The sequence below is a fragment of the Notothenia rossii genome (genome assembly GCF_949606895.1).
Source record: "Notothenia rossii genome assembly, chromosome: 3".
In the NCBI taxonomy this organism is placed as follows: domain Eukaryota; kingdom Metazoa; phylum Chordata; class Actinopteri; order Perciformes; family Nototheniidae; genus Notothenia; species Notothenia rossii.
The window spans coordinates 32,063,501-32,088,067 of NC_136901.1; the positions used below are offsets into that span (position 1 = coordinate 32,063,501).

The 24,567-nt window shown below is 45.1% G+C and overlaps 1 protein-coding gene across 1 annotated transcript; it reads right to left on the reverse strand.

Moving 5' to 3' along the window:
- Nucleotides 1-14,308: 14,308 nt before the first annotated feature.
- Nucleotides 14,309-24,320, reverse strand: LOC307032871 (uncharacterized protein; the record flags this gene model as incomplete). Its single annotated transcript, XM_079671149.1, has 9 exons — nucleotides 14,309-14,937; nucleotides 15,033-15,181; nucleotides 15,329-15,390; nucleotides 15,760-15,995; nucleotides 16,948-17,132; nucleotides 17,292-17,356; nucleotides 17,466-19,276; nucleotides 19,506-19,626; nucleotides 24,300-24,320. 9 exons carry the CDS (start codon nucleotides 24,318-24,320, stop codon nucleotides 14,849-14,851), a joined length of 2,739 nt encoding a protein of 912 aa, XP_079527275.1. The 3' UTR covers nucleotides 14,309-14,848.
- Between the last annotated feature and the right edge of the window lie 247 nt (nucleotides 24,321-24,567).

A 24,567-nucleotide genomic window follows, 5' to 3' on the forward strand; every position in this document is an offset into this window, starting at 1 on the left:
CTTCAAATAGGTAGTTATTTCCCTTGTAACTGACCATAGCATTAAAGCGTCCCAGACACAACAGTTCACCTCCTGGGCTGTCTAATGGACTGTCAGCTGGTTTCAGTGTTTTTGGTGGAGTGAGTGTGTGAAATGCATCCTCATAAGATACTGACATCAGCTCCTGTGTCAATTTTAAATTCCATTGGAGTAAAATCTACCTGGAGCTGTACTGTCCACTGCTCTTTCTCCTCTGCACTGCACACTGAGCCTAAGAAATAAGGGGTCTGCTCAGCCTGTACAGTCCCTGTGACCTCATTCACTGATCTATTGCTGTTTCGGCACACTCTGGCCCAATGTCCTATTTTATTGCACTTGTGGCATGTAGCTTTAGCTGCAGGACACCCTTCTTCCTTGCTATGCTGTGATTTCCCACATTTCCCACATTTCCTTTCACCTCCCACCCATGTTCTCTCTTTTGACTTGCCTTGATGTTGTTGAGGTTTCCATTTGTTATTTTTTCCTTTGAATCTCACCTCCTGTACTGATCCCACTGTGTCTTCCTGCAGACTCACTTGTGCTGCGACCTCCTCTGACTGCCTGACGGTCCGTATCGTCAGTGCTAGTGTTAGGTCCGCCGTCAGCTGCAGCCTGCGTGAGAGCTCTCTGTCTCGTATCCCGACGACAATTCGGTCGCGGATATTCTCATCTCGGCTTGCGCCAAACTCACAGTGTTCTGATAAATCATACAGGGCTCGGATGAAATCCTCTGCCTTCTCCTCTGGCCGCTGGATCCGCTGGTGGAAACAGGCCCTCTCGTGGATAACGTTCCTCCCTGGGAAAAAGTACTCGTTGAACTTTCCCACCACAACGGCAAAGTCATCGCCATCATCTTCTTCGGCAAAAGTGAACGACTTAAATATGTTTTCTGCCTCGTTGCCCATGGCATAAATCAGGCAGCTCCCCTACACTCTCCCGTCATCTTTGTCGAGTTTAGTAGCGAGTCTGTACTGCTCAAAGCGTTGCCTCCATTCTGGCCATTCAGTCGGCTTATCAAAAGAAAAGTTCGCTGGGGGATTAAACTTGGCCATTCCGCCGTCTATATTCCTTTACTTTGTTTTATTTATTCCCTGTGACTCACCGGTCACTTCTGACACCATGTAGAATGATTGAGGTGTCAAATATCTTTTATGACTCAGGTTTATTCAACAGTAAGTCAAGATATTACAGTAGGCAGAAACATAACAACTGGCGGGCTTACTCTGTAGTAAAGCAGTCCTTCCCATGCCGTAAAGCATGTCGCAACACTGTCGTAACAGCCTTAACTCTCTATAAATTGCATGCATATGTGACACTCAACAGACAGGGTGAGTATGAAATGCACACGGCCTTCTCTCTGTGTGACGCTACAGTTTACTGTACTGCCTGTTAGCCATCTTTGTAGTTTCTGATGTGGTGCTGTTGCTTACTGTGTGCTGCTGGCATGGATTTAGCTTAATGTGCTAGTCAGTCTGAAGTTGTGGTTTTATTAGAGTTGTTATTTGCTCCCATAAAGTCTGTTCAAGCCTCTGAGATGATTTTAGGTGGAGAGCTTTGCAAAAATTGGGTAAATGATTTAAATCTTTGCCAATAAAAGGATTTTTTTTGTTGCAACAATTGGCATTACAACTCCATACTGGTGTATGTTGTTTTCCTCTACCCTAGAGGGGGACGTAACAGATTATTTTAGGAGGAGAGCTTTGAAAAAATTGGGTAAATGCTTTAAATCTTTGGCAAGATAACTGCCAATAAAATTATATATTTTTTTAAACAATGGCCTTACCAAAAATGTACTCTGACAATGGTTGATGCTGGTGGTTACTCTGACTATGGGCTATAATAGGTTACTCAAGGAATTATGTATTTCTAAAAATGTCTGTCTGGAAAGTTTTTTAATAAAAACTCATTTCATATTTAATCATTTCTGCTGTTATCAGAGCTAATGGAAGTGATAACAGCAGAAATGATTAAAGTAAAACATTGGTTTGACACAAACAAATGATCATTAAATATAAGCAAAACAAAGATTATGTTATTTGGAAAACATAAAAAAAATTCACAGGTGCAATTAATACTAGATAACATAAACATAGAAAGAGTATATGAAATTAAGTTCCTTGGTGTGGTTTTAGACCACAAAATCAGCTGGAAACCTCATATCACTCATGTGAAAGCAAAACTGGCTAAAACTCGCAATATTGGGAAAAACCAGATACATTCTGGACTATAACTCATTGTATACTCTATATAACACACTAATATTTCCATATCTGATTTACTGTGTGGAGATTTGGGGAAACACGTATAAAACCAACCTACAGCCGTTATGCACATTACAAAAAAGGGCTATAAGAGTAATCAATAATGTTGGATATCTTGAACACACTAATGTATTATTTTTGAAGTCACACATATTTAAGTTCATTGATCTGGTTAAATTTAAAACGGCACAAATCATGTACAGAGCAAGACATAATCTACTTCCTAGGAAATTAAAAACATTGTTCGTAGACAGAGAGGGTGGGTATAATTTGAGAGGAAATCTACTTTTTAAACAATTCAAGGTCAGAACAACTCTGGGATGCGCCTCAACGCATATGCAAACAGAAGCATCAATCTCATTACGCCAATCCTGATTGGCTGGTGATCTTGACGTCTACGTCAGGGAATCCACCCACACTTTAAGTAGCTTGCGCTACGATGCAGCGTCATTCAAAATAAGCACCTCTTCTCGCTTCGCCTTAGCAAGAAGGGCCGTCTGGTGAGACATCTCACTTCATGTTACTCTGAGAACTGGGGTTACGTAAGTAACCTATAGTTCTCATTCATAACACACCGTTCGATGTCTCACTATGGGATATTGAAACTCCAGTATTGCTAGACATGCTTATCTTGAAAATCACCAAAACAACCAGAACTTAACAGGTAGAACCCTGTCTCAACACGGGGCCCAGCACTGCGCGGGCCACACTTGGAGCAGAGACATCTAGCCTGTAAAAGCGGACAAAAGTGAGCGGTGAGGACCATCTCGCTGCTGCACAAATGTCTTGGATGGAAACACCCTTGAACAAAGCCCAGGATGTAGCCAGTCCACGAGTAGAATGAGCACGCAGGCCCGTTGGTGCCTGCAAACCCTGACTCGTATAAGCCAGAGCAATCGCTTCCACAATCCAGTGGGAGAGCCGTTGCCTGGTAACGGGCTTGCCCTTATGAGGGTTAGCCCAGGATACAAAGAGTTGGTGATTGCATCGAAACTCTTTTGACCTGTCCATATAATAATAATGATAATAATAGATTTAATTTGTTAGCGCTTTTACAGGTGCTCAAAGACGCTTTACAGATAATTGTGAAGAGAAAAGAAAAGAGAACAAAGGAACAACAAATAAATATATAGTTAAAGTTAAAGTCAAATAATACAAAAACAATCACACATGAAAAGCCAGATTGAAGAGGTGAGTTTTTGTGAGTTTTTTGAAGGTGGTGAGGTCGGTGCAGTCTCTGATGGGTTGTGGGAGTGAGTTCCAGAGGGAGGGGGCAGCGACGGAGAAGGCTCTGTCCCCCCAGGTCCAGTGATTGGTGTGGGTGGGGATGGATAGGAGGTTGGCTTCTGATGAGCGGAGGCAGCGGGAAGGGGTGTGGTGGTGCAGCAGGTCTGTGAGGTAGGGGGGGGGGGCTGGTTGTTGAGGGCTTTGTAAGTAATGAGGAGGACTTTGAAGTTGATTCTTTGACGGACGGGGAGCCAGTGGAGGTTCTGGAGGATGGGAGTGATGTGGTCTCGGGAGCGGGTGTGGGTGAGGAGGCGGGCAGCAGAGTTCTGGATATGTTGGAGTTTATTGAGGAGGTTGGATGGTATGCCATAGAGCAGCCTTTCCCAAACTCAGGGTCGCGACCCATTCGACCCGTTTTGATTGGGTCGCCATGTTAAATGCATTGCTACACACACACAGCGTCAGAGCTGATGGCTGCGTTGCAAATACAATTTTTTTATAATTTTTGTATTTTATTTTTTATTTTGAAAATGAAATTATTTAATATAGCATTGTATATTTAATTATTTAATTTTCTAAATACAAATAAACTAAAAATAAAAGATTGTATTTGTATCAGCTCTGACGCGTCCCCCGCGAAAGTTTTCGCGCCGTCTGTTTATTGTTTATTGTCTGTTGATTAATCCCGATCGTACATGATGGCAAAAAGACGATACAAAGAGGAGTTTTTAAACGTTGGCTTCACAAAAGCTGTTAGAAATGGAGAGGAGCGGCCTCAGTGTGTTTTATGTGGAGAGGTGCTCAGTAACGAAAGCTTGAAAATGAACAAATTGGACCGGCATCTCCAAACAAAACATCCTCTGCATCGGGACAAATCGAAGGATTTTTTCCTCTGCAAAGAAGAGTTGTTCAAGAAGCAGTGTTTTGACGGCGGAAAAGTAAGTCACTCATTTTAATCATTTGTTTTGTGTGTTTGTGAGTTTGTTAGGGTCTGTTGTGAAATTGTTTCGTTAATGCAAAGTTGGATGAAATGCAGACTGAGCCCCGGAGCGGACCGCCAGCTGCGCGCTCTCGCGCGTCCTCTACCCGCTCCCGCGAGTCCACTACATTCTGCAGCGGCACAGAGCGATGTTTCAACTTTTACTAGCCTAAAATGTTTTTATAACGGCCGGGAGAAAAACAGAGAAACAATAACCACAGGAAGATTAGAGGGAAAGTGACAGGTAGTATGAGAAGGAAAGCGAGAGAAAGCTTTTTTTCACTGCAGCCGCACGGACGTGCAGTGTGATGCACAATACATATGGGGGTTATTCCCTATCTTTATTCAAGGGCGTGGTCTTTAAATTTGAGAGCATACTTTATTGATTTCAGGTTCAGAATATGTATTGCTTTCCCTCAAACCCTGTCCTCACACTCAAATAATGCCTGCTTGCACTTATGGCGCGTTTCCACTGCAGCGGGTAGCTCGCTTTAAGCGTGCCGAGCCGTGCGGGGCCCGTTTTTGGTTTCGTTTCCACTTGGCCTAGTACCAGCTAGCGGGTCCTAATTCACAGTATTGAGTATGTAAGTCGCTTTGGATAAAAGCGTCTAACAAGTAACATGTAATGTAATGCGCTATAAATGCGGTTGCCAGGTCCACATTAGGTATACAGCGTACGCCGGCTGGTGTTAAAAATCACCCAATAACCCAGCAATGTTAATGATGATATCTTCTCTGTTATTTTCAGGCATTCAAAGGGAACAGAGGGGCACTGAGGGCATCCTATCAAGTCAGCCTCCACATTGCCAAAGCAAAGAAACCCCATTCCATCGGGGAGCAGCTGATCAAGCCTCGTCTTAAAGATGTGTGTCTCTCTGAATATAGTCGAGCACTTGTCTCAACTACAGGAGAACTTCAAGCTGTACTTCCCTGACTCACAGAGAGCTCAAAACCTTCAGTGGGTGACGTTTCCCTTCCAAGCTGTGCCATCACAAGACCTGGGTCTCAGTCAGGCAGAGTTAGAGGCACTGGTCACACTGCAGGTCAACAGGGGCAGTAAGATGCTGTTTGAAACAACCACTTTGGCACAGTTTTGGGTTGCTCATTTCCAGCAGGCTGAGTTCTCCTGCTTGGCTAAGATAGCTGTAGAAGTATTGATACAGTTTGGCACCACATACTTGTGTGAATCTGGGTTTTCTACTTTAGCTGAAAAACAAATACAGAAACAGGTATGATCTCAGATTGGCACTGTCAAAAACCCAGCCCAGAATAGATCTGCTGGTTGAAAACTTCAACCAGCCACATACCTCTCATTAGATGTAATTGTTATTATATTATATCATGTATCAATATATGATATAATACCCCTTCTAGCATGTCAGATATAACAACAACATATTGTAAATAAGTCAGTAAAGTTAATCAGTTGCCAAGTGTTGGAGTTTCTTTGTCTCTCAGAGTGTTTTACAACACCTCTGTTCATTTAAAAGTGTGTGTACATAGTTTTTGATCTAGTGACAAACTTAATGTTGCACTTCTGATCATTTAAATGTGGTTTCACCTATGATGTACTGTATACTGCACTTCCTATAGTTAGTGTTTTGTCCCTTTCTGTTTACAACATGTTTGTTCTTTGTTCATTTAAAATACTTTAAAATGGTGTGTACATAGTTTTTGAGCTAGTGACAAACTTAATATTGCACTTTTGTTAATTGTATCATTTAAATTTGATTTGTACTGTATATACTTAACTGCACTTCCCATGTTTCGTCTTTTTGCTTTGATCCTTATTTTTTCTGGGCAAGCTCAAAGGGAAGGTTTTTATGGTGAGAAACCTAATTGCTGCGAAGCACTTTTATAATTAAATAAACATTTTCATTTACATTTTAAATTCATGGTGTGTTGCATTCTTTGTTTATAAATGTAGATATTATGGAAAATCGTGACATGTTTTTAGCTTGGGTCCCTTAGGACCACAACATTTCTGTTTTGGGTCTCATGCTGAAAAAGTTTGGGAACCCCTAACATAGAGGATGCTATTGCAGTAGTCGAGTCGTGAAGTGATGAATGCATGAATCAGGGTTTCAGCAGCAGAGGAGGAGAGTGACGAGCGGAGACGGGCAATGTTTTTGAGGTGGAAAAAGGCGGTCCTGGTGATGTGATTTATGTGGTGGTTGAATTTGAGCTGACTGTCGAAAATGACTCCGAGGTTGCGGATGTGAGGGGGGGGAGATAGAGTGTGGCTGTCAATGGTGAAGTTGAAATTCTGGATGTCTTTGATACGGGATGGGGGGCCGATGATGATGATGTCGGATTTGGCACTGTTCAGTTGGAGATAGTTTGTTTGCATCCATGCTTTTATTTCTGAGAGACAGTTGGTGAGAGTGGAGTGTGTTGTGGGGGTGATGGTTTTTGTTGAGATATAAAGTTGGATGTCATCGGCGTAGCAGTGAAATTGAAGGTTGTGGCGACAAATTATTTTGCCAAGGGGGAGCATGTAAAGGATGAAGAGGAGGGGGCCAAGCACCGAACCCTGGGGGACGCCTTGGGACAGAGGAGCAGTGGAGGAGGTGCAGTTGTTCATGTTGATAAACTGATGTCTGTCGGTGAGGTAGGATTTCAGCCAAGATATAGGTGCGTAAAGCACGGACTGGGCACAGCAAATTCGGCCGCTGTTCCTTAGAGGAACACAGTGGTGGAGGAAATGCCTCAATGTCAATGGGGGTACATGAGCCAACCACCTTAGGTACAAAGGCAGGGTTGGGCTTCAGCAACACTCTCGTTTGCCCCGGGGCAAACTGAGTGCATGAAGGATATACAGAGAGCGCATGAATGTCACTGACTCGCTTGGCAGATGCCAGAGCCAGTAACAACACTGTCTTCAGTGACAGGTGTTTCATGTCAGCTTCTTCCAGGGGTTCAAATGGAGGTCGAGTGAGCCCATCTAAAACCACTGCCAAGTCCCATAAGGGCACCAGTGACCTGGAAACAGGGAGGAGCCTGCGAGCCCCTTTCATGAAACGGCAGACCAAGGGATGGTGGCTAGCCGTCTTTCCCTCAAAGCCCACATGGCATGCAGCAATAGCAGCCAGGTACACTTTGATCGTAGAGAAAGCTCTGTGTTTATCAATCAGGTCCTGTAGAAATGATAGAATCACCCCGACAGGACATTGAAAAGAGATGTGTCCCTTTTGAAGGCACCACTCCTCAAAACACCCTCCACTTACTGTCATAGAGGGACCTGGTGGAGGAAGCTCTTGCACTCTGAATAGTGTTTATCACCTTCTGAGGGAGTCCCACTGTATTCAGGTTATACCACTCACGGGCCAGGCCCATAGTGCCAAGCGCTCTGGGTGTGGGTGAAAAATCGTCCCCCCCGCCTGAGACAGTATGTCGCTGCGTAGCGAGCGCGTCCACGCCTAACGGTGCGTTTAAATCGTGCATTGAAAAGAACAGCTGACATTGAGCGTTCTCTTTTGATGCGAACAGATCCACCGCGGCCCGGCCGTAACGCACCCACAGCTGACTCACAATCATTGGATGTAGAGTCCAGTCTGCATATAGTGGTGCACCTCTGGACAGCAGATCTGCCCCGAGGTTCATCACTCCTGGTACGTGCGTCGCTCTCAGAGAGAGGAGATGTCCGCAGCTCCATAAGATCAGTTTGCGTGCCAGCATGTGTAACTGGAGAGAACGCAAACCCCCTTGGCGGTTTATATACGATATTGTGGTCGTGTTGTCTGTCCTCATGAGGACATGATGTCCTCTGAGAAAAGGCAGAAAGCGTTTCAGGGTGAGGAACACCGCTAAAACCTCCAGATAATTTATGTGTGACCGTTGGAGGTCTCTGCTCCAGAGACCCCTCACAGGTCGACCTTCGTATATACCCCCCCAGCCCGTCAGACATGCGTCTGTGGTGACCACCTTCCGCGATAGGACAGCACCCATAGGCACGCCCCGTACTAGAAAAGTCGGGTGCAGCCAGTGGCGCAGTGCCATTACGCATTTCATAGTGACCATCACTCTGAGGGCAGCTATCCAGCGCTGAAACTCCCTCTTGTGTAAGCGTCCCAGTCGTACCACCAGGATGGCTGACGCCATGAGCCCCAGTAACCGCAGACATGATCTGAAGAGAACATATTTGCGTGGCTGGAAATGAGCGAGGCAAGCACTGAAGGCTTTCACTCTCTCTGCTGACAGGCGGGCTGTAAAGGGCACCGAATTCAGGCGTAGGCCCAAGAGTACAGTCTGGGCTGGGGACAACATGCTCTTTTCTGTGTTTATTACGAAACCCAGGTCGAGCAGGTGTTTTACGAGGACATTCGTCTGCGTAATAGCCTCTTGCTCCGACTGTGCGAGAAGGAGCCAATCGTCCAGATAAGTTGCCAGGCGAATACCCTGTTGTCTTAACGGGGCTATCGCGGCTTCCGTACACCGTACAAACACTCGTGGGCTGAGAGAAAGACCGAAGGGAAGTACCCTGTACTCGTAACAGACACCCTGAAAGGCAAACCTCAGATATTTCCTGTGTGGATAATATACTGGGATGTGGAAATACGCGTCTTTCAGGTCGACTGATGTGAACCAATCGTTTTGGCGCACGAGACGCAACAGAGATGTGTGAGTGAGCATTCTGAATTTGTAACTTTTGAGATATTTGTTCAGAGCCCTCAAATCTAGTACAGGCCGAATTCCGTTCCCTCCCCGTTTGGGAACGAGGAAATACTTGGAATAAAAGCCGCTCTGACTCTGTTCGGAGGGTATTATAGATATAGCCTTCTTTTCTAGTAGTGAGAGAATCTCTTGCTCCAGAATATGGGCCGACTCTCCCCGGGCTTGCGAATGCAGAATGCCTGAAAAGTGAGGCGGGGTGACAGCGAATTGGAGTCTGTAACCCCGTGCTATTGTCTTGAAAACCCAAGCAGAATCTGTGAGCATCCCCCACTTTTCGCTTCTCAAATCGAGTGGAGATGTCACATCCCTGTCGTCTGCCCTCTGTCTTTATTTGTTGTGTTATGGGGCCCTCTAGTGTCTGAACACGGTGGTACCCCAGGTTGACAACCCCTGTCGACAATGCGCATGCGCGTGGCGGTGATGCCTTCACAGCCCCGTCCATCGTCCGCCTTCTGAGAGAGGCAGCGGCCACTCTTAGAAGGGGGGTAGACGTCAGACTGTTTATTGTCTTTATTGTTTTTCTTTTCATTTTTATTGACTGCGCCCTTGGCTTTAAGCCTGGAAACGACAGTGGAAAATGATTTATTAAGAAACAATAGTGATGACATTTTTTTTGTGTGACTTAAACGAGCAGCGGAGCTTGCTGTCTTGGATGTTAAGTCCATTTCCCTCATCGCGCGAACTTGAGGATGACGTTCTGACATCACTCGAGGCGGCGGGAAGATGGGGGCATGGTTGCACCCCGGAAACACATGAGCATCTAACAGTGGAACGTGTTTTGGAGCTGGAGAACAGGGAACTTCCAGCTCTTTTATCGAGGAGAGGAGGCTTTCAGGCCGCCCTTTTCTTCTTCCTCGTCTGGTGGCTGAAAGTCTGGACCGGCTGTGCCTGAGCGGCTGCTGACAGAACCGGAGACTTTCTTGGCCAGCTCGTCCTCGCCTCGTGTTTGGGCTGGAGACCCGGGGCGGGCTGTGGCCTCTGCTGTTTCGGGATCTTGAAACGGGCAGGACGTGAGGCAGCCTGAGCGAAGGACTGCCGCGTGGCCGTTGGAGGCGGTGGAACCCTTCGGGGAAGACCAAGCTGGAGAGCCTCATCCTTCCTTCTTTTTGGATTCACACTGCTGCTGCATCGAAGCTAGAGCGGAGCCAAATAAGCCCTCTGGAACAATAGGCATGTTCAAGACGTCCTCTTTTTCCCGTTCTGGAAGGTTCGTCAGGTTAAGCCACCTGGCTCTCTCCTGTACCAACATTATCCCCAGTGCTTTGCCCGTGGCTTGGACTGCACAGCGCTGCACACAGAGGCAAATGTCCATGATCGCTGCGATTTCGTCCCGCACGGCAGGCTCAGGTTAGTTCGTCATGCCCTCGCAGAGCTCCGCCTGGTAGGCGGTCAGCAGCGAGGAGACGTTGAGCGCCCTGGCGGACAAAGCTGCGGCTTTATAGGCTCGTTCGGTCATTGCTGACTGGAAGTGGTCTGCCTTTTGCCGGTAGCGTGGGGTTCCTGCTCGGTGCCGAAGCCAGCCGCGGTTGGAGGTGGGCTGCCACCAGCGGCTCCATGGGCGGCATGCGGAGCAGGCCGAGCTTCTTCATGCCGTCACAGTCCAAAGAGGAGGCACCCTGGATTGGGGCCTTGTTGCTGAAAGGGTGGTCTCTCCACAAGACCGACACCTCGTCCAGCATCTCTGGAAAGACTGGGAGAAGCTGCCTCTTCATCCTCGCTGCTTGAGGCAAGTTCTTCCCCTCATAGCGAGATCTGGAGGTCTCCTTGGCCACTTCAGGCCAGGGGATGTCCAGCCTGGACGCAGCGTGTTGGCACACGGCCTGCAAGTCCATACTGAGGCAGGGCGAAGCTGGTGTGCTTTCGCCCGGGGGAGCGGACATCGCCTCCGGCTTGGCAGCCTGGGCAGATTAAACGAAGATGTCATCGTCGTGCTCATCCGAGTCGGATAAGAGGAACTCAGAGGCATCCTCTTCATCCTCCTCCATATAATCCAGCTCTAGGACATCCTCTGCGGGTGGAACAACGGTGAGGTTGGGAGCCCCAGCTTGACACAGCAAGGGGCTCCGCTCTCGTGGTTCTTGCCGCCACCGGGCCCCAGCCTGACACGGCGCGGGGCTCCGATTCCGCGGCTACCGCCGTTGTTGAGCCCCAGCCTGACACAGCGTGGGGCTCAATCTCCGCGGCGGTCGCCACCATGTCCCGATTGCCGGCCGGCGAATCAACAGACATGAAGGGGTCCTGTCCCGACAGGCTAGCTTGGCGCGATAGCCGTCTTGATGTTGAAGCGGGCACAATGCCCGCACGAACCGGGGGTATCGATAGCTTCCTGGGCGTGTTCCAGCCCAAGGCAGGACGAGCAGACTTGGTGTGAGTCCGTGCCCGAGATCTTAAAACCGCAGCCGCAGAGCCGAGCCTCCGACTCCTCTGGTGTGAGGGAGAGAAGGGTCCATCCTCGTTTGCCGGGGTGTCGGCGCGGAGGGACAAGCTAGTAACAGGTATGTTACCGAAAAAAATCCAACCTTATCGTTATTCCGAAAGAAAAAACGGTGGGGCGGATTACAATATTAACTGGTGTGTTAATATTTGTTCAAAGAAGTAACCGGCAAGCGCCCGTCAACCGAATGTTAGCTTGGGTTCAGTCTGTTGACCGTTAAGCTAGCCCGGCTACTGATATTCGAGATGTGCTCTGAAGCGAGAAGAAGTGCTTGAATGACGCTGTGACGTAGCGCAAGCTACTTAAAGGGTGGGTGGATTCCCTGACGTAGACGTCAAGATCACCAGCCAATCAGGATTGGCGTAATGAAATTGATGCTTCTGTTTGCATACGCGTTGAGGCGCTTCCCATAGTGAGACATCGAACGGAGTGTTATGAATGAGAACTGTGGAGTAGACTTCACATGTTTTGAGTGGGTGGACCAAAAAAAACGTACCTGATCCTCTATCATTGTAGCCCGAGCTTTATAAGCAGCAGAAGATGGATTCAGCAAGTCATTGGTAAATGTGTCTTGAACAAATCTGAAGTCACCCTTTTTTTTATAAGAGATATAGTAGTAGGTGCTGCAGTCGCAGGTCTAGCCGTTATAGGCGCTGCCGTTTTAGGTTTAGCAGTTGTAGGTGTGGGAATTGTAGCTGTAGCTGGACTTGCTGTAAAAATAGATATATAACTATGATGTTAATATATATCAGTCCCGAAACTAAAAGTAAAACGTTTCCTTTTTTGATGAAAAACCCTGGTGCCAGTTTTACAATAAGATCAATAATGAAAATACAAAAATATATTTCTTCTGAAGTTTCTTAGGAAAAATAATTCTTGAATAACAATTTATTTACAAAACAATTACACTGAAAATCATTAAAGTAGTGTTTATTAATTTTGTCTTTACCTAAAAAAAAATCCGTAGCTACAGACTTTTGTTAGTAAATTATTGAAAAACCAAGCATGCCCAGCAAATGTTATTCAAAATGGTTTGGAAACGTTTTGGAGAGAAACATTGTGTTGTGTATACTTACATATAACTTGGACTGAATCAGGATTTATGCTCATGTGTACACACTCTAAAGCCCCCCTTACTAATATGGCTATCAAGTCTGTTTGACATTATGTCACAGGCTATATCAACATCAAGTTTTAATATACAAAAATGTCACTTGTGACTCAACGTATTAACATGGCTTTTTCTTCCATTTGTAAAGGCATACAGACATTACAATATGCTAAATACATACATCAAGAAAAAAGGTACGGCTCATGTAAAATAAAGCTTAAATGCACCATGGGAATTATTAGGATGATTACAGCATCATCAGTTTACACCAGTCCACTTGGAGCTATACAGGATAAAGATGTATTTCTACCCTGATTAAACAAATACCTGTGTAAACTTAGGAATTCACTTCTAAAAGCTTGAATGTATTAAAATACTGAGGTAAGCTTTTATCATTCCAATATCATACATAAGAAAAAAGTTACAATAAATTAATAAAGGAATATAAGTATTGTTTTAAGAAGTAACAATCTTATAAGGATGTCAATATTGTACTGTCAGTCGGTCCAATCCTTTTGATCCAAACTGAAATAACCAAACAACTATTTTGGTAACAATCAAATTTGGAAGCCTGCTGACATGCTGATGATCCTCTGACTCTTACTGTAGCATCGCCTTAAGTTAGACAACTTTACTTAACTACAGTTCCCCATTACTTTATTATGGATTTGCAGGCATTTTGCAAAGAGGAGTATTTAGTATTTACTTAATTAAGTTAAATATTTACACTTAACTTAATGTAGCACTCCTTGTCTATTATCACCTTAATGGAGGGCTTTGCGAGTAATGACATGAATAAGATATGACACCGGTAACGGAGGTGATCTCTGGGGCCATAGATCTCGGCCTCCGTTAAGGATTGTATAGCTTCGTTAGTGGTGAAGTGTATTGATTTGTTCCGTGCCCTGGAAAGTGTCACGATCTGTCTGTGTTTTAGTTTGTCCGTCTGTTTTCTGTTTTAGTTTGAAAAGTGTTCCCCCTACCGTCTTGTCTGTTGCTGGTGATTGTGTTCACCTGGTGCCCTTTGTTGTCTCCTCCCCCCTCACCTGTGCCTTGTTGGTTTGATTAGTCTGTGTGTATTTAGGTTCTGTTTTCCTGTTAGTCTGTGTTTGTGAGATCCTGTTCACGGGAGACAGTCATATTGAGGCTGTGTATCCTGATGAATAAATGCCCATACCGGGTTATATTTGAACTCTCTGCGTCTGCCTCCTTGCTTGGTCGGGCCGCTCAACGGTCAGCTTCACAACACCTTATTGAGATATTTCTGCATCTATATGGCCCAACAACAATGACAAGTCAGACAGATATCTATTAATCATCTCTTAACACTGTCATTGTATACTCCCTTTTTTGGTCTGCTGCTGCATGACGCTTTCACAATCCACTACTGCAGATTATAGTTAGTTTAAGTGTGCCAGTTGGTTAAGTCAAATTAATAAATCATATTAAAATAAATGTAAATGTAGCCCAATAAATGCAATTTGACAAAGGAATAGTTGAATATAGTCTTATATTTGGAAAATACTTTACAGTCCAACTTTATAAAATAACAAAACCAGCAATGATTAAATTTGAGTGTGTTTGGTCACAATCCTCCTGTGATTCTTTTTGCTGTCCTTTCTTTATTAAAGTAAACCAGGGCCATTGTGAATCGACATGCAGTCATATTATTTCTGGAAAATCCTGAATAACTTCTATATAACCATATTGAGAATAACAGATTGGAAAAAAGGTTTTTAGAAATAATAAGACAGTGTTTGATTGTTTGTACTTATCTTCAGTGCCTTTAATGGAAGCATTTTCAACTTATTGAGATACACCTTATTTGTATTTCCGGATTCTAAAAACGTAGCATAGCATAAAATATATTTTGTGTTCCGATCATCAAGAAGACCTTATTTTTTTCCAAAATACAGGTAAGCTCACAGAATACACAAGTTATGTATGATAATATAAAAAGATAGAAATAAGAAAAGTTACTGGATAATAATACAAGGCACTGTGTTCAATTTAAATGTTATTGTAAATTATATCTGCACAATAAGTTAAAATGTTTTTCTATGTGATGCGTCTGATATGCAATACAGTTACAGTATGTAAGGCTTTCTGTAATTGTATTTCACTTAACAGACATCAGCGCTGTACTATTGAAAGCTTGACAGTAGCCATGACAGCAGCACAAGGAAGGATGCAGTGATGAGACTCATCTTGTGGCTTACTCCATTTGAAACTTCTGTAAACGATGACAAAATAAAAATAAAATATATTACTTGAAGTATTTCTTGTAGGTTGTGTTTTTTTGGTCAGGTAGTATTTCAAATAACTTACGTGCGCCATCCAAAAAAATGGAGGCAGTTTCAATGTTGAAGGCTGTGATGCTTGAAGCTGCACCAGCCAAAATGTTTCCAATCTGAGTGCCACTAGGAACTGATGTGGATGCAAATTCAAGAATCATGGTGTTGAAGATTGATCCATTACTGCAAATAAAATTGAAGATAAATATATATTCTTAATCATTATAAATAAATTATAGTTATTACAATTATGTTATAAATATTATTTTCATGAATTCACAGTACAATATATTTAGATTGCAGTACATTTTAATAACATTAATAAATTACCTGAACAAAATCACTGTCAAGGAGCGGAACGAAGAAAATTGTCGTTGGTAAATAGGGTTAAGCTGCAAAAAACAAGCAAATAAATTATGTACATTTATTTTATTAGCCATTGACTTTTGTAATTGTGGTTTTTAATTTGCACCAACAAACACCATCCAATCATAAAACAATGAAAAATCCAGCATCTTCTATCCAGTATAAGAAGCACCAACACTGAACTTATCATTTTGTTTAAGTTTGAAGATACATTTTATCTCATAAAACAGGATATAGTAATTTGACTATCTCACCAAATGTGTTTGTTAAATGAGATTTAATCTACAAATTAAAAGAAAAGATGGCTTATTGCAGGAAATACTAATACGTTTAGTAAAACATTTCCAGTTAATTAGGATGCTTAGATTTTGCTCGGCTTCAACCGATGGACTTACTGTTGTCTCTATTAGTGAGGCTCGTGCTTTAAACGCTGCAGATAATCTATTCTGCAAATCGGTTGTAAATGTCTCTCCAGCAGATCTGAAAGTCAATTGCCTTATTATGACTGCTTCAGCAATTGTAGTAGCTTTCGTTATGGTGGTTGTAGGAGTCGTTGTGGTTTTAGTTGTAGCAGCCCTTATAGTTGTAGTTGCAGCACTGGTAGTTGTAGAAGTTGGGATAGCTGTCGGGGCTATAGTCCAAACAAATATGAATCAATGTGAAGAAATATGGTAAAATAAAAGACGGTATTCAAATTGCTTTCTTCTGAACAAAGTCAATCCACAGTGTAAAGGTTCTCAACACAACATTAAAAGTTTATGTCTGACTGATGGATTGCCTTCAAACTATTCTCACTTTTGCGATGGCTGGGCCAGCAGCTTGTAACTATAGGTGCTAACATCAGAAACATTGCTGACCGTGCCAACAGTGATAACTGCATTTTCAGACAAGAAAGAAAAATAACTTTAAATTGTGTTTCTTATGTTTGTAAGAGTCGATGGTATATGATTGTGTATGCTCCATTTCGACCAAAACATTTGTCAAATAAGAATTTTTGAAATTATTCCAGAATTACTTCAATATTGAATGGAAGTTATGTACATTCTTATTTAAACACAAAGCAATTTCTGTTCTCGGATTCAACATGCGTAATTTTAAATCTACAGAAGTCAAACTGGATGCAGACTGGCTTCATATAAAACTTAAACTGACATTTTTTTAAGAAGATTTGGTCATGAGTTAGTGCTTTTTGTTCTATTGTATTTGTTTCTTTTGTTTTGTCTTTGTTTGTTTCTTGTTGAGCCCTGAGTTTTGTGTTTAAATGTACCTAACTTGTGTTTTGAACAGTTTTTTTCATGTCATGGTTGTCTGGTTTAATTCCAGGTCCCTCTAGAGACTGGCATTGCATGTTGCCGTGGCCTAATGCTGTGGTGTGTTGTTTCCGTTCATGCTGTATGGTTTAAAAATAAAACAAAGATATTGGCTTTGTATTGTAAAAATTTGCTAAATTTAAACCCCTTATTTAGAGCACAAAAATGAAACATGGCTATTGTTATTTGCAGTTAGATATATTGAACAGACAACGTTACACAAATCTTAGATAACAAAATGTCCTTGCTAAATGAAGGATATTGATTACTTACGAATGACTCGGATGGAGGTGACATCAACACTGATGTTGAAAGTATTGTTTGGGTTGGAGATAGCCTCTTCCAAGGTTTTTGCAACATCATCATCCTTTGGGATTTCTGCAGGTGAAGCAGTTTGATTGAACTCAAGCCCCACCTCGACTTGAGTACTATCAGCTCGAGTTATCGCCACAGCTCGACTGCATCAAAACATAACATATTTTAAACCAAATTATATCAACATTGATCACTTTTACATATCTGTAATGAGTGCTTTTGTCATTCTTATGTTTGAAAGTTTGAATAAAAAAAACCAGAAAGTATAAGGTGAGTTGGCCTCTCAAAGTGTGAAACGTTACCTAAATGAAATGACAAACGAGCGTATGAAAAGAAATCCATATTGTGTCTTGTAGATTATATCATACTGTAGGAACAAAAGCAACAAAATAAAGCAGTTAAAATAAGAATAGTTTCCAAATGAAATCAAAACAGCAAACTCAATACTCAGAAAAATAATAAGAATGAGAACTAACCACTATTACAACTCTGCTTTCAAGAACTTTAAACTCTGCACTGTTTTTGTCACTAAGTTCTGCTACAAATGGTTCTGCCACGGTTGCCTCGAGAACCACAACTGGCTTAGAAGCTGGAATTGTTGGTGATGCTGTTGTTGCAGTTGTAGGGGCAGATGAGGTAGGTGAAGCAGTGGTTGGAGCAGCAGTTGAAGGTGCATCAGTCGTAGGTGTAGCAGTTGTAGCCGCAGCAGTTGTAGATGATGCTGTTGTAGCCTTAACAGTTGTAGGTTCTGCTGTTGTAGGTGCAACTGTTGTCAGTGCAGCAGTAGTTGTAGGTGCTGCTGTTGTTGTTGCAACAGTAGTAGGGGCTGCAGTTGTAGGTGAAGCAGTAATTATAGGTTGCACCGTTGTCGGAGCAGCAGTAGTTGTAGGTGCTGCTTTTGTTGTTGCAACTAATGTAAGTGCAGCAGTTGTCTTGGCAGCAGTGATCGGGGCAGCAGTTGTAGGTGATGCTGTCGTAGGTGCAGTTGTCGTAGGTGCAGCAGTAGTTGTTACAACAGTAGTAAGGCCTGCAGTGGTAGATGCAGTAGTAGTTGTAGGTTGCACCGTTGTCGGAGCAGCAGTAGTTGTAGGTTGCACCGTTGTTGTTGCAACAGTATTAGGGGCTGCTGTCGTTATTGCAGTTGTCGTAGGTGCAGCAGTAGTTGTAGGTTGCACCGTTGCTGTTGCAACAGTAGTAGGGGCTGCTGTCGTTATTGCAGTTGTCGGAGATGCAGCAGTGGTTGTAGGTTGCACCGTTGTCAGAGCAGCAGTAGTTGTAGGTGCTGCTGTTGTTGTTGCAGTTGTTGTAGGTGCTGCTGTTGTTGTTGCAACAGTAGTAGGTGCTGCAGTCGTAGGTGCAGCAGTAGTTGTAGGTTGCACCGTTGCTGTTGCAACAGTAGTAGGGGCTGCTGTCGTTATTGCAGTAGTTATAGGTGCAGCAGTTGTTGTAGGTTGCACCGTTGTCGGAGCAGCAGTAGTTGTAGGTGCTGCTGTTGTTGTTGCAACAGTAGTAGGTGCTGCTGTCGTTATTGCAGTTGTTGTAGGTGCAGCAGTAGTTGTAGGTGCTGCGGTGGTCGTTGCAACAGTAGTAGGCCCTGAAGTTGTAGATGCAGCAGTAGTTGTAGGTCTCACCGTTGTCGGAGCAGCAGTAGTTGTAGGTGCTGCAGTTGTCGTAGGTGCAGCAGTAGTTGTAGGTTGCACCGTTGTAGGAGCAGAAGTTCTAGATGCTGTTGTTGCAACAGTAGTAGGGGCTGCTGTCGTTATTGCAGTTGACGTAGGCGCAGCAGTAGTTGTAGGTTGCACCGTTGCTGTTGCAACAGTAGTAGGGGCTGCTGTCGTTATTGCAGTTGTCGTAGGTGCAGCAGTGGTTGTAGGTTGCACCGTTGTCGGAGCAGCAGTAGTTGTAGGTGCTGCTGTTGTTGTTGCAGTTGTTGTAGGTGCTGCTGTTGTTGTTGCAACAGTAGTAGGTGCTGCAGTCGTAGGTGCAGCAGTAGTTGTAGGTTGCACCGTTGCTGTTGCAACAGTAGTAGGGGCTGCTGTCGTTATTGCAGTAGTTGTAGGTGCAGCAGTTGTTGTAGGTTGCACCGTTGTCGGAGCAGCAGTAGTTGTAGGTGCTGCTGTTGTTGTTGCAACAGTAGTAGGTGCTGCTGTCGTTATTGCAGTTGTTGTAGGTGCAGCAGTAGTTGTAGGTGCTGCGGTGGTCGTTGCAACAGTAGTAGGCCCTGAAGTTGTAGATGCAGCAGTAGTTGTAGGTCTCACCGTTGTCGGAGCAGCAGTAGTTGTAGGTGCTGCAGTTGTCGTAGGTGCAGCAGTAGTTGTAGGTTGCACCGTTGTAGGAGCAGAAGTTGTAGATGCTGTTGTTGTTGTTGTTGCAACAGTAGTAGGGGCTGCTGTCGTTATTGCAGTTGTCGTAGGTGCAGCAGTGGTTGTAGGTTGCACCGTTGTCGGAGCAGCAGTAGTTGTAGGTGCTGCTGTCGTTATTGCAGTTGTTGTAGGTGCTGCTGTTGTTGTTGCAACAGTAGTAGGTGCTGCTGTCGTTATTGCAGTTGTTGTAGGTGCAGCAGTAGTTGTAGGTGCTGCGGTGGTCGTTGCAACAGTAGTAGGCCCTGAAGTTGTAGATGCAGCAGTAGTTGTAGGTCTCACCGTTGTCGGAGCAGCAGTAGTTGTAGGTGCTGCAGTTGTCGTAGGTGCAGCAGTAGTTGTAGGTTGCACCGTTGTAGGAGCAGAAGTTGTAGATGCTGTTGTTGTTGTTGTTGCAACAGTAGTAGGGGCTGCTGTCGTTATTGCAGTTGTCGTAGGTGCAGCAGTGGTTGTAGGTTGCACCGTTGTCGGAGCAGCAGTAGTTGTAGGTGCTGCTGTCGTTATTGCAGTTGTTGTAGGTGCTGCTGTTGTTGTTGCAACAGTAGTAGGTGCTGCAGTTGTCGTAGGTGCAGCAGTAGTTGTAGGTGCTGTTGTTGCTGTTGCAACAGTAGTAGGGGCTGCAGTTGTAGGTGTAGCAGTAGTTGTAGATGCTGTTGTAGTTGTTGCAACAGTAGTAGGTGCAGTTGTCGTAGGTGCAGCTGTAGTTGTAGGTTGCACCGTTGTCGGAGCAGCAGTAGTTGTAGGTGCTGCTGTCGTTATTGCAGTAGTTGTAGGTGCTGCTGTCGTTATTGCAGTTGTTGTAGGTGCTGCTGTTGTTGTTGCAACAGTAGTAGGTGCTGCAGTTGTCGTAGGTGCAGCAGTAGTTGTAGGTGCTGTTGTTGCTGTTGCAACAGTAGTAGGGGATGCAGTTGTAGGTGTAGCAGTAGTTGTAGATGCTGTTGTAGTTGTTGCAACAGTTGTAGGTGCAGTTGTCGTAGGTGCAGCTGTAGTTGTAGGTTGCACCGTTGTCGGAGCAGCAGTAGTTGTAGGTGCTGCTGTCGTTATTGCAGTTGTTGTAGGTGCTGCTGTTGTTGTTGCAACAGTAGTAGGTGCTGCAGTTGTCGTAGGTGCTGTTGCAACAGTAGTAGGCCCTGAAGTTGTAGATGCAGCAGTAGTTGTAGGTCTCACCGTTGTCGGAGCAGCAGTAGTTGTAGGTGCTGCAGTTGTCGTAGGTTGCACCGTTGTAGGAGCAGAAGTTGTAGATGCTGTTGTTGTTGTTGCAACAGTAGTAGGGGCTGCTGTCGTTATTGCAGTTGTCGTAGGTGCAGCAGTAGTTGTAGGTTGCACCGTTGTAGGAGCAGAAGTTGTAGATGCTGTTGTTGTTGTTGCAACAGTAGTAGGGGCTGCTGTCGTTATTGCAGTTGTCGTAGGTGCAGCAGTGGTTGTAGGTTGCACCGTTGTCGGAGCAGCAGTAGTTGTAGGTGCTGCTCTCGTTATTGCAGTTGTTGTAGGTGCTGCTGTTGTTGTTGCAACAGTAGTAGGTGCTGCAGTTGTCGTAGGTGCAGCAGTAGTTGTAGGTGCTGTTGTTGCTGTTGCAACAGTAGTAGGGGATGCAGTTGTAGGTGCAGCAGTTGTTGTAGGTTGCACCGTTGTCGGAGCAGCAGTAGTTGTAGGTGCTGCGGTGGTCGTTGCAACAGTAGTAGGCCCTGAAGTTGTAGATGCAGCAGTAGTTGTAGGTCTCACCGTTGTCGGAGCAGCAGTAGTTGTAGGTGCTGCAGTTGTCGTAGGTGCAGCAGTAGTTGTAGGTTGCACCGTTGTAGGAGCAGAAGTTGTAGATGCTGTTGTTGTTGTTGCAACAGTAGTAGGGGCTGCTGTCGTTATTGCAGTTGTCGTAGGTGCAGCAGTGGTTGTAGGTTGCACCGTTGTCGGAGCAGCAGTAGTTGTAGGTGCTGCAGTTGTCGTAGGTGCAGCAGTAGTTGTAGGTTGCACCGTTGTAGGAGCAGAAGTTGTAGATGCTGTTGTTGTTGTTGTTGTTGCAACAGTAGTAGGGGCTGCTGTCGTTATTGCAGTTGTCGTAGGTGCAGCAGTAGTTGTAGGTTGCACCGTTGCTGTTGCAACAGTAGTAGGGGCTGCTGTCGTTATTGCAGTTGTCGTAGGTGCAGCAGTGGATGTAGGTTGCACCGTTGTCGGAGCAGCAGTAGTTGTAGGTGCTGTTGTCGTTATTGCAGTTGTTGTAGATGCTGCTGTTGTTGTTGCAACAGTAGTAGGTGCTGCAGTTGTCGTAGGTGCAGCAGTAGTTGTAGGTGCTGTTGTTGCTGTTGCAACAGTAGTAGGGGCTGCAGTTGTAGGTGTAGCAGTAGTTGTAGATGCTGTTGTAGTTGTTGCAACAGTAGTAGGTGCAGTTGTCGTAGGTGCAGCTGTAGTTGTAGGTTGCACCGTTGTCGGAGCAGCAGTAGTTGTAGGTGCTGCTGTTGTTGTTGCAACAGTAGTAGGTGCTGCAGTTGTCGTAGGTGCAGCAGTAGTTGTAAGTGCTGTTGTTGCTGTTGCAACAGTAGTAGGGGCTGCTGTCGTTATTGCAGTAGTTGTAGGTGCAGCAGTTGTTGTAGGTTGCACCGTTGTCGGAGCAGCAGTAGTTGTAGGTGCTGCTGTTGTTGTTGCAACAGTAGTAGGTGCTGCTGTCGTTATTGCAGTTGTCGTAGGTGCTGCTGTTGTTGTTGCAACAGTAGTAGGTGCTGCAGTTGTCGTAGGTGCAGCAGTAGTTGTAGGTGCTGTTGTTGTTGTTGCAACAGTAGTAGGTGCTGCAGTTGTCGTAGGTGCAGCAGTAGTTGTAGGTGCTGTTGTTGCTGTTGCAACAGTAGTAGGTGCTGCTGTCGTTATTGCAGTTGTTGTAGGTGCAGCAGTAGTTGTAGGTGCTGCGGTGGTCGTTGCAACAGTAGTAGGCCCTGAAGTTGTAGATGCAGCAGTAGTTGTAGGGCTCACCGTTGTCGGAGCAGCAGTAGTTGTAGGTGCTGCAGTTGTCGTAGGTGCAGCAGTAGTTGTAGGTTGCACCGTTGTAGGAGCAGAAGTTGTAGATGCTGTTGTTGTTGTTGCAACAGTAGTAGGGGCTGCTGTCGTTATTGCAGTTGTCGTAGGTGCAGCAGTGGTTGTAGGTTGCACCGTTGTCGGAGCAGCAGTAGTTGTAGGTGCTGCTGTCGTTATTGCAGTTGTTGTAGGTGCTGCTGTTGTTGTTGCAACAGTAGTAGGTGCTGCAGTTGTCGTAGGTGCAGCAGTAGTTGTAGGTGCTGTTGTTGCTGTTGCAACAGTAGTAGGGGATGCAGTTGTAGGTGTAGCAGTAGTTGTAGATGCTGTTGTAGTTGTTGCAACAGTTGTAGGTGCAGTTGTCGTAGGTGCAGCTGTAGTTGTAGGTTGCACCGTTGTCGGAGCAGCAGTAGTTGTAGGTGCTGCTGTCGTTATTGCAGTTGTTGTAGGTGCTGCTGTTGTTGTTGCAACAGTAGTAGGTGCTGCAGTTGTCGTAGGTGCTGTTGTTGCTGTTGCAACAGTAGTAGGCCCTGAAGTTGTAGATGCAGCAGTAGTTGTAGGTCTCACCGTTGTCGGAGCAGCAGTAGTTGTAGGTGCTGCAGTTGTCGTAGGTGCAGCAGTAGTAGGGGCTGCTGTCGTTATTGCAGTTGTCGTAGGTGCAGCAGTAGTTGTAGGTTGCACCGTTGCTGTTGCAACAGTAGTAGGGGCTGCTGTCGTTATTGCAGTTGTCGTAGGTGCAGCAGTGGTTGTAGGTTGCACCGTTGTCGGAGCAGCAGTAGTTGTAGGTGCTGTTGTTGCTGTTGCAACAGTAGTAGGGGATGCAGTTGTAGGTGTAGCAGTAGTTGTAGATGCTGTTGTAGTTGTTGCAACAGTAGTAGGTGCAGTTGTCGTAGGTGCAGCTGTAGTTGTTGGTTGCACCGTTGTCGGAGCAGCAGTAGTTGTAGGTGCTGCTGTCGTTATTGCAGTTGTTGTAGGTGCTGCTGTTGTTGTTGCAACAGTAGTAGGTGCTGCAGTTGTCGTAGGTGCAGCAGTAGTTGTAGGTGCTGTTGTTGCTGTTGCAACAGTAGTAGGGGCTGCTGTCGTTATTGCAGTAGTTGTAGGTGCAGCAGTTGTTGTAGGTTGCACCGTTGTCGGAGCAGCAGTAGTTGTAGGTGCTGCTGTTGTTGTTGCAACAGTAGTAGGGGCTGCTGTCGTTATTGCAGTAGTTGTAGGTGCAGCAGTTGTTGTAGGTTGCACCGTTGTCGGAGCAGCAGTAGTAGTAGGTGCTGCTGTCGTTATTGCAGTTGTTGTAGGTGCAGCAGTAGTTGTAGGTGCTGCGGTGGTCGTTGCAACAGTAGTAGGCCCTGAAGTTGTAGATGCAGCAGTAGTTGTAGGTCTCACCGTTGTCGGAGCAGCAGTAGTTGTAGGTGCTGCAGTTGTCGTAGGTGCAGCAGTAGTTGTAGGTTGCACCGTTGTAGGAGCAGAAGTTGTAGATGCTGTTGTTGTTGTTGCAACAGTAGTAGGGGCTGCTGTCGTTATTGCAGTTGTCGTAGGTGCAGCAGTGGTTGTAGGTTGCACCGTTGTCGGAGCAGCAGTAGTTGTAGGTGCTGCTGTCGTTATTGCAGTTGTTGTAGGTGCTGCTGTTGTTGTTGCAACAGTAGTAGGTGCTGTTGTCGTAGGTGAAGCAGTAGTTGTAGGTGCTGCTGTTGTTGTTGCAACAGTAGTAGGTGCTGCAGTTGTAGGTGTAGCAGTAGTTGTAGATGCTGTTGTAGTTGTTGCAACAGTAGTTGGTGCAGTTGTCGTAGGTGAAGCAGTAGTTGTAGGTGCTGCTGTTGTTGTTGCAACAGTAGTAGGTGCTGCAGTTGTCGTAGGTGCAGCAGTAGTTGTAGGTGCTGTTGTTGCTGTTGCAACAGTAGTAGGGGCTGCAGTTGTAGGTGTAGCAGTAGTTGTAGATGCTGTTGTAGTTGTTGCAACAGTAGTAGGTGCAGTTGTCATAGGTGCAGCTGTAGTTGTAGGTTGCACCGTTGTCGGAGCAGCAGTAGTTGTAGGTGCTGCTGTTGTTGTTGCAACAGTAGTAGGTGCTGCAGTAGTCGTAGGTGCAGCAGTAGTTGTAGGTGCTGTTGTTGCTGTTGCAACAGTAGTAGGTGCTGCTGTCGTTATTGCAGTTGTTGTAGGTGCAGCAGTAGTTGTAGGTGCTGCGGTGGTCGTTGCAACAGTAGTAGGCCCTGAAGTTGTTGATGCA